Source organism: Oncorhynchus gorbuscha, linkage group LG01 (assembly GCF_021184085.1).
Source record: "Oncorhynchus gorbuscha isolate QuinsamMale2020 ecotype Even-year linkage group LG01, OgorEven_v1.0, whole genome shotgun sequence".
NCBI classification, from domain to species: Eukaryota; Metazoa; Chordata; class Actinopteri; order Salmoniformes; family Salmonidae; genus Oncorhynchus; species Oncorhynchus gorbuscha.
Window position 1 is genome coordinate 120,659,739 of NC_060173.1, and position 15,375 is coordinate 120,675,113.

Below are 15,375 nucleotides of genomic sequence, written 5' to 3' on the forward strand. Positions count from 1 at the left end.
AGACAGGACTGGCAAAAAGTGCTCTTCACTGACGAGTTGCGGTTTTGTCTCACCAGGGGTGATTGTAGGGTTCACGTTTATTGTTGAAGGAATGAGCGTTACACTGAGGCCTGTACTCTGGAGCGGGATCGATTTGGAGGTGGAGGGTCCGTCATGGTCTGGGGCGGTGTGTCACAGCATCATCGGACTGAGCTTGTTGTCATTGCAGGCAGCCTCAACGCTGTGTATTACAGGGAAAACATCCTCCCTCATGTGGTACCCTTCCTGCAGGCTCATCCTGACATGACCCTCCAGCAAGACAATGCCTCCAGCCATACTGCTCATTCTGTGAGTGATTTCCTGCAAGACAGGAATGTCAGTGTTCTGCCATGGCCAGCAAAGAGCCCGGATCTCAATCCCATTGAGCACGTCTGGGACCTGTTGGATCGGAGGGTGAGGGCTAGGGCCATTCCCCCCAGAAATGTCCGGGAACTTACAGGTGCCTTGGTGGAAGAGTGGGGTAACATCTCACAGCAAGAACTGGCAAATCTGGTGCAGTCCATGAGGAGGAGATGTACTGCAGTACTTAATGCAGCTGGTGGCCACATCAGATACTGACTGTTACTTTTGCTTTTGACTCCCCCTTTGTTCAGGGACACGTTATTCAGTTTCTGTTAGTCACATGTCTGTGGAACTTGTTCAGTTTGTCTCAGTTGTTGAATCTTGTTATGTTCAAATATTTACAAATATTTACAAATATTTACACATGTTAAGTTTGCTGAAAATAACACAGTTGGCATTGAGAGGACGTTTCTTTTTTTTGCTGAGTTTAGATGTAAATCTAACTATGATTATTACTGTCTTTAATAGTGGGTAAACATGATGTAAATGTTGTTTATTACTGTCTTTAATAGTGGGTAAACATGATGTAAATGTTGTTTATTACTGTCTTTATTAGTGGGTAAACATGATGTAAATGTTGTTTATTACTGTCTTTAATAGTGGGTAAACATGATGTAAATGTTGTTTATTACTGTCTTTCATAGTGGGTAAACATGATGTAAATGTTGTTTATTACTGTCTTTAATAGTGGGTAAACATGATGTAAATGTTGTTTATTACTGTCTTTAATAGTGGGTAAACATGATGTAAATGTTGTTTATTACTGTCTTTAATAGTGGGTAAACATGATGTAAATGTTGTTTATTACTGTCTTTAATAGTGGGTAAACATGATGTAAATGTTGTTTATTACTGTCTTTAATAGTGGGTAAACTAGATGTACAGTGGGGCAAAAAAGTATTTAGTCAGCCACCAATTGTGCAAGTTCTCCCACTTAAAAAGATGAGAGAGGCCTGTAATTTTCATCATAGGTACACTTCAACTATGACAGATAAAATGAGAAAACAAAAATCCAGAAAATCACATTGTAGGATTTTTTATGAATTTATTTGCAAATTATGGTGGAAAATAAGTATAAAATAAGGCCTCTCTCATCTTTTTAAGTGGGAAAACTTGCACAATTGGTGGCTGACTAAATACTTTTTTGCCCCACTGTAAATCTAACTATATAGTGTTGTTTTCTGCAGTACAAGACCAGTAAGGAGGGGAGCACAATGGGTATAACTGTCTCTCATCCAGCAATGCTAGCCCACTGTCACGCCCTCACACAGGCCTGTGGATACACTGAGGGTGAGTCTCTGTGTTACAAGGTCTAGGTCAGTCCCCCGTTGAGGAGGAATGCCTCTCCCCCCATGCTTTTTACTGTCCTACCTCTCTCTCATTTCTCTCCTCCCTCCCTCCCTCCCTCCCGCTCTCTCCTCTCCTCCCTCCCTCCCTCCCTCCCTCCCGCTCTCTCCTCTCCTCCCTCCCTCCCTCCCTCCCGCTCTCTCCTCTCCCTCCCTCCCTCCTCTCTTCCTTTTCTCCTTCATTCCTCTCCTCTCTTTCTCTCATCTCCTCCCTGCTCTCTCTCCTCGCTCCTCTATCTCCTCCCTCTGCCTCTCCTCCCTCCTCTATCTTCTCCTATCTCCTCCCCTCTCTCTCCTCTCCTCCCTCTATATCTCCTCCCCTCTGGCTCTCCTCTCCTCCCTCCTCATTCTCTCCTCTCCTCCCTCCTCTATATCCTCCCCCCTCACTCTCTCCTCCTTCCTCTATATCTTCTCCTATCTCCTCCCCCTCTTTCTTCTCTCCTCCCCCTCTTTATCTCCTTCCTCTTTCTCCTCGCTCTTCTATATCTCCTCCTGTCTCCTCATCGATCTCCTCCCCCTCTCTCCTCGCTCCTCCATATATCTGCTTCCTCCTGTCTCATCCCTCCTCTCTCCTCCCTCTGTATCGCCTCTCCTCCCTCCTCTCTCCTCCCTCTGTATCACCTCTCCTCCCCCTGTATTGCCTCTCCTCCCTCTGTTTCGCCTCTCCTCCCTCTGTTTCGCCTCTCCTCCCTCTGTTTCGCCTCTCCTCCCTCTGTTTCGCCTCTCCTCCCTCTGTTTCGCCTCTCCTCCCTCTGTTTCGCCTCTCCTCCCTCTGTTTCGCCTCTCCTCCCTCTGTTTCGCCTCTCCTCCCTCTGTTTCGCCTCTCCTCCCTCTGTTTCGCCTCTCCTCCCTCTGTATCGCCTCTCCTCCCTCAGCTGTATCGCCTCTCCTCCCTCAGCTGTATCGTCTCTCCTCCCTCTGTTTCGCCTCTCCTCCCTCAGCTGTATCGTCTCTCCTCCCTCAGCTGTATCTCCTCTCCTCCCTCTGTTTCGCCTCTCCTCCCTCAGCTGTATCGCCTCTCCTCCCTCTGTTTCGCCTCTCCTCCCTCAGCTGTATCTCCTCTCCTCCCTCAGCTGTATCTCCTCTCCTCCCTCAGCTGTATCGCCTCTCCTCCCTCAGCTGTATCGCCTCTCCTCCCTCAGCTGTATCGCCTCTCCTCCCTCTGTATCGCCTCTCCTCCCTCTGTATCGCCTCTCCTCCCTCTGTATCGCCTCCCCTCCCTCTGTATCGCCTCCCCTCCCTCTGTATCGCCTCTCCTCCCTCAGCTGTATCGCCTCTCCTCCCTCAGCTGTATCTCCTCTCCTCCCTCAGCTGTATCGCCTCTCCTCCCTCAGCTGTATCGCCTCTCCTCCCTCTGTATCGCCTCTCCTCCCTCTGTATCGCCTCTCCTCCCTCTGTATCGCCTCCCCTCCCTCTGTATCGCCTCCCCTCCCTCTGTATCGCCTCTCCTCCCTCAGCTGTATCGTATCTCCTCCCTCAGCTGTATCTCCTCTCCTCCCTTCTCTCTCCTCTCCTTCCTTCCTCCCTCCCTCCCTCCCTCTGTTGTCCCCCCCCACTCTCTCCTCCCTCCCTCCGGTCTCTCCTCACCTCATTCCCGCTATCTCTTTTCCCTTCCTTTGTCTCACCTCCCTCTCTTCTCCCCTCTCCCTCTCCCCCCTCTAGCCATCCCTCCCTTCCCTCTCTCTCCTCTGCTCCCTCTCTCCTTTCCTCTCCTCTCCCTTTCTCTCTTCCCATCCCTCTTCTCTCCTCTATCATCAAATCAAATGTATTTATAAAGCCCTTCTTACATCAGCTGATGTCTCAAAGTGCTGTACAGAAACCCAGGCTAAAACTCCAAACAGGAAGCAATGCAGGTGTAGAAGCACCTTCTCTCCTCTCCTCCCTCCTTCCCTCTCTCCTTCCGTCTCTCCTCTCCTCCTTCCGTCTCTCCTCTCCTCCCTCGTCTCTCCTCTCCTCCCTCGTCTCTCCTCTCCTCCCTCGTCTCTCCTCTCCTCCCTCGTCTCTCCTCTCCTCCCTCGTCTCTCCTCTCCTCCCTCGTCTCTCCTCTCCTCCCTCGTCTCTCCTCTCCTCCCTCGTCTCTCCTCTCCTCCCTCGTCTCTCCTCTCCTCCCTCGTCTCTCCTCCTCCTCCCTCGTCTCTCCTTCCTCCCTCTTCTCTTCCTCCCTCTTTCCCCTCTCCTCCCTCCCGCTATCTCTCCTCTCATCCCTCCCTCATCCCTCCTCCCTCCCGCTGTCTCTCTTCTGCTCCTTCCCTCTCTCTGCTCTCCTCCCTCTCACGTTCTCTCCTCCCGTCTTTCCTCTCTCCTCCCTCCCTCGTCTCTCCTCCCTCCCTCGTCTCTCCTCCCTCCCTCGTCTCGTCTCTCCTCCCTCCCTCGTCTCGTCTCTCCTCCCTCCCTCGTCTCTCCTCCCTCCCTCGTCTCTCCTCCCTCCCTCGTCTCTCCTCCCTCCCTCGTCTCTCCTCCCTCCCTCGTCTCGTCTCCCTCCCTCGTCTCGTCTCTCCTCTCCTCCCTCGTCTCTCCTCTCCTCCCTCGTCTCTCCTCTCCTCCCTCGTCTCTCCTCTCCTCCCTCGTCTCTCCTCTCCTCCCTCGTCTCTCCTCTCCTCCCTCGTCTCTCCTCCCTCGTCTCTCCTTCCTCCCTCTTTCTCCCCTCTTTCCCCTCTCCTCCCTCCCGCTATCTCTCCTCTCATCCCTCCCCTCCTCCCTCCCGCTGTCTCTCTTCTGCTCCTTCCCTCTCTCTGCTCTCCTCCCTCTCACGTTCTCTCCTCCCGTCTTTCCTCTCTCCTCCCTCCCTCGTCTCTCCTCCCTCCCTCGTCTCTCCTCCCTCCCTCGTCTCGTCTCTCCTCCCTCCCTCGTCTCTCCTCCCTCCCTCGTCTCGTCTCTCCTCCCTCCCTCGTCTCGTCTCTCCTCTCCTCCCTCGTCTCTCCTCTCCTCCCTCGTCTCTCCTCTCCTCCCTCGTCTCTCCTCTCCTCCCTCGTCTCTCCTTCCTCCCTCGTCTCTCCTCCCTCGTCTCTCCTTCCTCCCTCTTTCTCCCCTCTTTCCCCTCTCCTCCCTCCCGCTATCTCTCCTCTCATCCCTCCCCTCCTCCCTCCCGCTGTCTCTCTTCTGCTCCTTCCCTCTCTCTGCTCTCCTCCCTCTCACGTTCTCTCCTCCCGTCTTTCCTCTCTCCTCCCTCCCTCTCTCTCCTCTCCTCCCTCTCACGTTCTCTCCTCCCGTCTTTCCTCTCTCCTCCCTCCCTCTCTCTCCTCTCCTCCCTCTCATGTTCTCTCCTCTTCTCTCTCTCCGCCTCCTCCCTCTTTATCCCCTCCCTTTTTTTAAATGTTTTCTCAAAATAAGCTGAGTTGTACAGTTAAAGGTCAAATACACTGTATTTCAGTAATAATCTAATGAATTCAGGGCTTTTCAAGTTATTCCTAGGCTGAATATAAGCCTTCCAAAAACATAAAGCCCACTATTAATTAAAGTATTTAATGAAAATAGTTAAACACGCTTTTTTTGCAATTATATACTCTACCTACATATACATATTACCTCAATTACCTCGGCTAACCGGTCCCCCCCCCCCCCCCCCCCCCCCGCTCATTGACTCTGTACCGGTACCCCCTGTATATAGTCTCCACATCCATATTGACTCTGTACCGGTACCCCCTGTATATAGTCTCCACATTGACTCTGTACCCCCTGTACCCCATTGACTCTGTATATAGTCTCCACATTGACTCTGTACCGGTAATATAGTACCTCTGTACTATAGTCTCCACATTGACTCTGTACCAGTACCCCCTGTATATAGTCTCCACATTGACTCTGTACCGGTACCCCCTGTATATAGCCTCCACATTGACTATGTACCGGTACCCCCGTATATAGCCTTCACATTGACTCTGTACATAGTAGAGGTCGACCGATTAATCGGAATGGCCGATTTCAAGTTTTCATAACAATGGGAAATCGTTTTTCCGGGGCGCCGATATATACCTTTATGTAACTAGGCAAGTCAGTTAAGAACACATTATTATCTTCAATGACTAACTGTGTTAACTGCCTCGATCAGGGGCAGAACGACAGATTTTCACCTTGTCAACTCGGGAGATCCAATCTTGCAACCTTACAGTTCACTAGTCCAACGCCCTAAGATTGCACTCCACAAGTAGCCTGCCTGTTACGCGAAAGCAGTAGAAGCCAAGGTAAATTGCTAGCTAGATTTAAACACAGACCCATTTCGCACGCAGGCAATGAGGCAGTGATCGCTGAGAAACTGGTTGAAGACAGCAGAGGTGTATTCATAGTAGTGGTCGTCCGATTTAATCGGAATGGACGATTAATTAGGGCCAATTTCAAGTTTTCATTACAATCGGAAATCGGTATTTTTGGACACAGATTTAACAGATTTGTTTTATTTTTTTATAAAAAATAACTTTAAAAATACTCCTTTATTTAATCTTTATTTAACTAGGCAAGTCAGTTAAGAACACATTCTTATTTTCAATGACGGCCTAGGAACGGTGTGTTAACTGCCTCGTTCAAGGGCAGGACGACAGATTTTCACCTTGTCAGCTCCAGGATTCAATCTTGCAACCTTACAGTTAACTAATCCAACGCTCTAACCACCTGCCTCTCATTGCACTCCATGAGGAGACTGCCTGTTACGTGAATGCAGTAAGCCAAGGTAAGTTGCTAGCTAGCATTAAACTTATCTTATAAAAAACAATCAATCAATCATAATCACTAGTTAACTACACATGGTTGATGATATTACTAGTTTATCTAGCGTGTCCTGCGTTGCATATAATCGATGCAACGCTGTGGGATGATTTAACAAAAGTGCATTTGCGAGAAAAGCACAATCGTTGGACGACTGTACCTAACCATAAACACCAATGCCTTTCTTAAAATCAATACACAGAAGAATATATTTTTAAACCTGCATATTTAGCTCAAATAAATCCAGGTTAGTAGGCAATACTAACCAGGTGAAATTGTCACTTCTCTTGCATTCATTGCACGCAGAGTCTGGGTATATGCAACAGTTTGGGCTGCCTGGCTCATTGCAAACTAATTTGCCAGAATTTTACGTAATTATGACATAACATTAAAGGTTGTGCAATGTAACAAGAATATTTAGACTTATGGATGACACCCGTTAGATAAAATACCGAACGGGGTCCGTATTTCACTGAAAGAATAAACATTTTGTTTTCGAAATGGTAGTTTCCGGATTTGACCATATTAATGACCAAAGGCTTGTATATCTGTGTGTTATGTTATAACTAAGTCTATGATTTGATAGAGCAGTCTGACTGAGCGATGGTAGGCAGCAGCAGGCTTGTAAGCATTCATTCAAACAGCACTTTTGTGCGTTTTGCCAGCAGCTCTTCGCAAGCACAGCGCTGTTTATGACTTCAAGCCTATCAACTCCCGAGATTAGGCTGGTGGAACCGATGCGGGGTCCGCGCTAATAGCGTTTCAAACGTCACTCGCTCTGAGACTTGAAGTAGTTATTCCCCTTGTTCTGCAAGGGCCGTGGCTTTTGTGGAGCGATGGGTAACGATGCTTCGAGTGTGGCTGTTGTCGATGTGTTCCTGGTTCGAGCCCAGGTAGGGGCGAGGAGAGGGATGGAAGCTATACTGTTACACTGGCAATACTAAAGTGCCTATAAGAACATCCAATAGTCAAAGGTTAATAAAATACAAATGGTATAGAGAGGAATTGTCCTATAAATACTATATTAACTACAACCCAAAACCTCTTACCTTGGAATATTGAAGACTCATGTTAAAAGGAACCACCAGCTTTCATATGTTCTCATGTTCTGAGCAAGGAACTTAAACGTTAGCTTTCTTACTTGGCACATATTGCCCTTTTACATTCTTCTCCGACACTTTGTTTTTGCATTATTTATATTGACTCTGTACCGGTACCCCCCTATATTTAGCCTCCACATTGACTCTGTACTGTAATACCCTGTATTTAGCCTCCACATTGACTCTGTACTGTAATACCCTGTATATAGCCTCCACATTGACTCTGTACCGTAATACCCTGTATATAGCCTCCACATTGACTCTGTACCGTAATACCCTGTATATAGCCTCCACATTGACTCTGTACCGTAATACCCTGTATATAGCCTCCACATTGACTCTGTACCGGTACCCCCTGTATATAGCCTCCACATTGACTCTGTACCGTAACACCCTGTATATAGCCTCCATATTGACTCTGTACCGTAATACCCTGTATATAGCCTCCACATTGACTCTGTACCGTAACACCCTGTATATAGCCTCCACATTGACTCTGTACCGTAACACCCTGTATATAGCCTCCACATTGACTCTGTACCGGTACCCCCTGTATATAGCCTACACATTGACTCTGTACCGTAATACCCTGTATATAGCCTCCACATTGACTCTGTACCGTAATACCCTGTATATAGCCTCCACATTGACTCTGTACCGGTACCCCCTGTATATAGCCTCTACATTGACTCTGTACTGGTACCCCCTGTATATAGCCTCCACATTTACATTTACATTTAAGTCATTTAGCAGACGCTCTTATCCAGAGCGACTTACAAATTGGTGCATTCACCTTATGACATCCAGTGGAACAGTCACTTTACAATAGTGCATCTAAATCTTAAAGGGGGGGTGAGAAGGATTACTTATCCTATCCTAGGTATTCCTTAAAGAGGTGGGGTTTCAGGTGTCTCCGGAAGGTGGTGATTGACTCCGCTGTCCTGGCGTCGTGAGGGAGTTTGTTCCACCATTGGGGGGCCAGAGCAGCGAACAGTTTAGACTGGGCTGAGCGGGAACTGTACTTCCTCAGTGGTAGGGAGGCGAGCAGGCCAGAGGTGGATGAACGCAGTGCCCTTGTTTGGGTGTAGGGCCTGATCAGAGCCTGGAGGTACTGAGGTGCCGTTCCCCTCACAGCTCCGTAGGCAAGCACCATGGTCTTGTAGCGGATGCGAGCTTCAACCGGAAGCCAGTGGAGAGAGCGGAGGAGCGGGGTGACGTGAGAGAACTTGGGAAGGTTGAACACCAGACGGGCTGCGGCGTTCTGGATGAGTTGTAGGGGTTTAATGGCACAGGCAGGGAGCCCAGCCAACAGCGAGTTGCAGTAATCCAGACGGGAGATGACAAGTGCCTGGATTAGGACCTGCGCCGCTTCCTGTGTGAGGCAGGGTCGTACTCTGCGGATGTTGTAGAGCATGAACCTACAGGAATGGGCCACCGCCTTGATGTTAGTTGAGAACGACAGGGTGTTGTCCAGGATCACGCCAAGGTTCTTAGCGCTCTGGGAGGAGGGCACAATGGAGTTGTCAACCGTGATGACGAGATCATGGAACGGGCAGTCCTTCCCCGGGAGGAAGAGGAGCTCCGTCTTGCCGAGGTTCAGCTTGAGGTGGTGATCCGTCATCCACACTGATATGTCTGCCAGACATGCAGAGATGCGATTCGCCACCTGGTCATCAGAAGGGGGAAAGGAGAAGATTAATTGTGTGTCGTCTGCATAGCAATGATAGGAGAGACCATGTGAGGTTATGACAGAGCCAAGTGACTTGGTGTATAGCGAGAATAGGAGAGGGCCTAGAACAGAGCCCTGGGGGACACCAGTGTTGAGAGGGCGTGGTGAGGAGACAGATTCTCGCCACGCCACCTGGTAGGAGCGACCTGTCAGGTAGGACGCAATCCAAGCGTGGGCCGCGCCGGAGATGCCCAACTCGGAGAGGGTGGAGAGGAGGATCTGATGGTTCACAGTATCGAAGGCAGCCGATAGGTCTAGAAGGATGAGAGCAGAGGAGAGAGAGTTAGCTTTAGCGGTGCGGAGCGCCTCCGTGATACAGAGAAGAGCAGTCTCAGTTGAATGACTAGTCTTGAAACCTGACTGATTTGGATCAAGAAGGTCATTCTGAGAGAGATAGCGGGAGAGCTGGCCAAGGACGGCACGTTCAAGAGTTTTGGAGAGAAAAGAAAGAAGGGATACTGGTCTGTAGTTGTTGACATCGGAGGGATCGAGTGTAGGTTTTTTCAGAAGGGGTGCAACTCTCGCTCTCTTGAAGACGGAAGGGACGTAGCCAGCGGTCAGGGATGAGTTGATGAGCGGGGTGAGGTAAGGGAGAAGGTCTCCGGAAGTGGTCTGGAGAAGAGAGGAGGGGATAGGGTCAAGCGGGCAGGTTGTTGGGCGGCCGGTCGTCACAAGACGCGAGATTTCATCTGGAGAGAGAGGGGAGAAAGAGGTCAGAGCACAGGGTAGGGCAGTGTGAGCAGAACCAGCGGTGTCGTTTGACTTAGCAAACGAGGATCGGATGTCGTCGACCTTCTTTTCAAAATGGTTGGCGAAGTCATCTGCAGAGAGGGAGGAGGGGGGGGGATTCAGGAGGGAGGAGAAGGTGGCAAAGAGCTTCCTAGGGTTAGAGGCAGAAGCTTGGAATTTAGAGTGGTAGAAAGTGGCTTTAGCAGCAGAGACAGAAGAGGAAAATGTAGAGAGGAGGGAGCGAAAGGATGCCAGGTCCGCAGGGAGGCGAGTTTTCCTCCATTTCCGCTCGGCTGCCCGGAGCCCTGTTCTGTGAGCTCGCAATGAGTCCTCGAGCCACGGAGCGGGAGGGGAGGACCGAGCCGGCCTGGAGGATAGGGGGCATAGAGAGGCAAAGGATGCAGAAAGGGAGGAGAGGAGGTTGGAGAAGGTTTGAGCAGAGGGAAGAGATGATAGGATGGAAGAGGAGAGAGTAGCGGGGGAGAGAGAGCGAAGGTTGGGACGGCGCGATACCATCCGAGTAGGGGCAGTGTGGGAAGTGTTGGATGAGAGCGAGAGGGAAAAGGATACAAGGTAGTGGTCGGAGACTTGGAGGGGAGTTGCAATGAGGTTAGTGGAAGAACAGCATCTAGTAAAGATGAGGTCGAGCGTATTGCCTGCCTTGTGAGTAGGGGGGGAAGGTGAGAGGGTGAGGTCAAAAGAGGAGAGGAGTGGAAAGAAGGAGGCAGAGAGGAATGAGTCAAAGGTAGACGTGGGGAGGTTAAAGTCGCCCAGAACTGTGAGAGGTGAGCCGTCCTCAGGAAAGGAGCTTATCAAGGCATCAAGCTCATTGATGAACTCTCCGAGGGAACCTGGAGGGCGATAAATGATAAGGATGTTAAGCTTGAAAGGGCTGGTAACTGTGACAGCATGGAATTCAAAGGAGGCGATAGACAGATTGGTAAGGGGAGAAAGAGAGAATGACCACTTGGGAGAGATGAGGATCCCGGTGCCACCACCCCGCTGACCAGACGCTCTCGGGGTGTGCGAGAACACGTGGGCGGACGAAGAGAGAGCAGTAGGAGTAGCAGTGTTGTCTGTGGTGATCCATGTTTCCGTCAGTGCCAAGAAGTTGAGGGACTGGAGGGAGGCATAGGCTGAGATGAACTCTGCCTTGTTGGCCGCAGATCGGCAGTTCCAGAGGCTACAGGAGACCTGGAACTCCACGTGGGTCGTGCGCGCTGGGACCACCAGATTAGGGTGGCCGCGGCCACGCGGTGTGGAGCGTTTGTATGGTCTGTGCAGAGAGGAGAGAACAGGGATAGACAGACACATAGTTGACAGGCTACAGAAGAGGCTACGCTAATGCAAAGGAGATTGGAATGACAGGTGGACTACACGTCTCGAATGTTCAGAAAGTTAAGCTTACGTAGCAAGAATCTTATTGACTAAAATTATTAAAATGATACAGTACTGCTGAAGTAGGCTAGCTGGCAGTGGCTGCGTTGTTGACTTTGTAGGCTAGCTGGCAGTGGCTGCGTTGTTGACACTCCTTATGTAATACATGTATCACTAGCCACTTTAACTATGCCACTTTGTTTACTTTGTCTACACACTCATCTCATATGTATATACTGTACTCTATACCATCTACTGTATGCTGCTCTGTACCATCACTCATTCATATATCCTTATGTACATATTCCTTATCCCCTTACACTGTGTATAAGACAGTAGTTTTGGAATTGTTAGTTAGATTACTTGTTGGTTATCACTGCATTGTCGGAACTAGATGCACAAGCATTTCGCTACACTCGCATTAACATCTGCTAACCATGTGTATGTGACAAATCAAATTTGATTTGATTTGATATAGCCTCCACATTGACTCTGTACCGTAATACCCTGTATATAGCCTCCAATTTGACTCTGTACCGTAATACCCTGTATATAGCCTCCACATTGACTCTGTACCGTAATACCCTGTATATAGCCTCCACATTGACTCTGTACCGGTACCCCCTGTATATAGTCTCCACATTGACTCTGTACCGTAACACCCTGTATATAGCCTCCACATTGACTCTGTACCGTAATACCCTGTATATAGCCTCCACATTGACTCTGTACCGTAATACCCTGTATATAGCCTCCACATTGACTCTGTACCATAATACCCTGTATATAGCCTCCACATTGACTCTGTACCGGTACCCCCTGTATATAGTCTCCACATTGACTCTGTACCGGTACCCCCTGTATATAGCCTCCACATTGACTCTGTACCGTAACACCCTGTATATAGCCTCCACATTGACTCTGTACCGTAATACCCTGTATATAGCCTCCACATTGACTCTGTACCGGTACCCCCTGTATATAGCCTCTACATTGACTCTGTACCGGTACCCCCTGTATATAGCCTCCACATTGACTCTGTACCGGTACCCCCTGTATATAGCCTCCACATCTAGTCTGTACCGTAATACCCTGTATATAGCCTCCACATTGACTCTGTACCGGTACCCCCTGTATATAACCTCCACATTGACTCTGTACCGGTACCCCCTGTATATATCCTCCACAGTGACTCTGTACCGGTACCCCCTGTATATAGCCTCCACATTGACTCTGTACCGGTACCCCCTGTATATAACCTCCACAGTGACTCTGTACCGGTACCCCCTGTATATAACCTCCACATTGACTCTGTACCGGTACCCCCTGTATATAGCCTCCACATTGACTCTGTACCGGTCCTCCCTGTATATAGCCTCCACATTGACTCTGTACCTGTATCCCCTGTATATAGCCTCCACATTGACTCTGTACCGGTACCCCCTGTATATAACCTCCACATTGACTCTGTACCGGTACCCCCTGTATATAGCCTCCACAGTGACTCTGTACCAGTACCCCCTGTATATAACCTCCACATTGACTCTGTACCGGTACCCCCTGTATATAGCCTCCACAGTGACTCTGTACCGGTACCCCCTGTATATAGCCTCCACATTGACTCTGTACCGGTACCCCCTGTATATAGCCTCCACATTGACTCTGTACCGGTACCCCCTGTATATAGTTTCACTATTGTTATTTTACTGCTGCTCTTTAATTATTTGTTGTTGTTTTTAACTGCATTGTTGGTTGTAAGTCAGCAGTTCACTGTATGATTGTCGTCGGCACATGGGACAGATTTTGATTTGATCCTGATTTCAAGTCTGTGAAAATACCCTTTTTTTGTTTAAAATGTAACTACAGCCATGCATACTGCACATTCACTAATAATTCTAACTTATTGGAGCAGGCATTAGGTGAAAGAACATGAACACAGGTCTCATCAGCAACCTCGCAAGCCCACATGCTAGTGAGGAGCCAGCTAATCTTTATATTTCAAGTTTAGGCAGCTTTGATCTATTTGCTAGCTAACAAGGTATAACAGTTGAATTGTTATGAACACTCCTCTGTCTGTCTCCAACTGTTTGAAAATCCAGTCCACTTTGTTCAGATGTTGAAAATCAAGTGGCCTACCTTATTTCTCAGAATGAGAACGAGTTGCCAGTTCCTTATATAATTGTGTTTTATGCTTATTGCACATTTATAAAACAGACTAGACAGCTAGTATATTGGTCTTTATGTGGTGCCCTAATGCCACGAGCAAATATTTGACCGTTCATTTTCAACAATGTTCATTGATCCTCTCGTTTTAGTAGTGCCTGCTCTGCGCACAATGTGAGGAGTTGAGACATAAAAAGGGAATCATTAGAAGTTAACTTCTCCTCTACACTAAAGTGTGTTTTTGTGTCCATATGACCCATTCTGTTAGACCAAACCTCAAATGCAAATAACGAATTGAAACCACTTGTCAGAGAGGAAGATGTGAACGCTCAATTTTGATGGTGTGAGAGACACGGGGAGGGGCTTGGTGTGTGAGACAGGGGGAGGGGCTTGGTGTGTGAGACAGGGGGAGGGGCTTGGTGTGTGAGACAGGGGGAGGGGCTTGGTGTGTGAGACAGGGGGAGGGGCTTGGTGTGTGAGACAGGGGGAGGGGCTCCGTCCATCTGTCCATCCTCTCTTCCCTCCGTCCGTCCATCCTCTCTTCCCTCCGTCCGTCCATCCTCTCTTCCCTCCGTCCATCCTCTCTTCCCTCCGTCCATCCTCTCTTGTGTTTTTTAAGTTGGATAAAAGTAGAGACTCGGAAATGGTATATCATACAGTACACTGCAGTTGAGGAACAACTGGCAAGTAATTGTGCTTTGAAAGTTGATAAACTTGTAACCCCACTTTTGAGAAAATGGCCCTTGAATATTTTGGTACATACTGGAGAGCTTGTCTACACCCATTCAGCATCGTTCACACCCGCTCAAGCCTTAGCCCCACCCATCTCTTTAAGGAGTCACATGTGAGAACCAGTTGCTATATCAAATAAAACCTCAGTTTATTTCTCACATGCACAGGACAGAAGGTGTAAACGGTACAGTGAAGTGGTTACTTGCGTAGTAGCAGTATCAAAAACAAAACTATTTTATCATTATTAGGTGGTGCTTACTCGACACACTTGTTTTAAATTGATGCCATGTGAAGGAAATGCTAGAACCACCCCCCAGCCACATCTAGTGGGTGGGTCGCTATTGTCTAGACATGTTGATGAAATACAGTAGATGGCAAATACAATCCCTCCATCAGTGCTCAGACTGTCCGCAATAGGCTGAGAGAGGCTGGACTGAGGGCTTGTAGGCCTGTTGTAAGGCAAGTCCTCACCAGACATCACCGGCAACAACGTCGTCTATGGGCACAAACCCACCGTCGGTGGACCAGACAGGACTGGCAAACAGTGCTCGGAATTGTCAGTGTTTTGCCATGGTCAGCGAAGAGCCCGGATCTCAATCCCATTGAGCACGTCTGTGACCTGGTGGATCGGAGGGTGAGGGCTAGGGCCATTCCCCCCAGAAATGTCCAGGAACTTGCAGGGGGCCTTGGTGGAAGAGTCGGGTAACATCTCAAGCAAGAACTGGCAAACCTTGTGCAGTCCATGAGGAGGAGATACGCTGCAGTACTTAATGCAGCTGGTGGCCACACCAGATACTGACTTACTTTTGATTTTGACAAAATTACGAACTTATATCTGAAAATGTAGCTTGACTCTTACCCGTATATCTGAATGAACTCTTCACAACAGACTGGCTCAATTTAACTCCGTTTTGTTTGTAGCTACAGCTTGTTTGGCCAGCGTTGTCAAGTCACTCTGGTTCACACTGACCGTGGCGTGTGCAGAAAGTAGACCATCACTTGTTCCAACTGATCTGTTGATAGCGCCCGCTAAATTCAGGGCATCAATGTTGTTGAGAAAAGTACCAAAACCTTTGTAGTTCTCGATGGCTAATATTATATCTTTCAAAAGTGGTGTGGTA

At 48.8% G+C, this 15,375-nt stretch overlaps 1 protein-coding gene across 5 annotated transcripts in view; it reads left to right on the forward strand.

Annotated features, from left to right (window-relative positions):
• The window catches only part of dip2a (disco-interacting protein 2 homolog A), a 279,281-nt gene that overhangs the window by 176,693 nt on the left and 87,213 nt on the right, over positions 1-15,375 (forward strand). For all 5 annotated transcript variants that reach the window (XM_046351249.1, XM_046351336.1, XM_046351426.1 and 2 more), the window contains one exon: positions 1,568-1,670. In XM_046351249.1, coding sequence (XP_046207205.1) covers positions 1,568-1,670 — 103 coding nt within the window. The remainder of the gene's footprint in view (positions 1-1,567; positions 1,671-15,375) is intronic.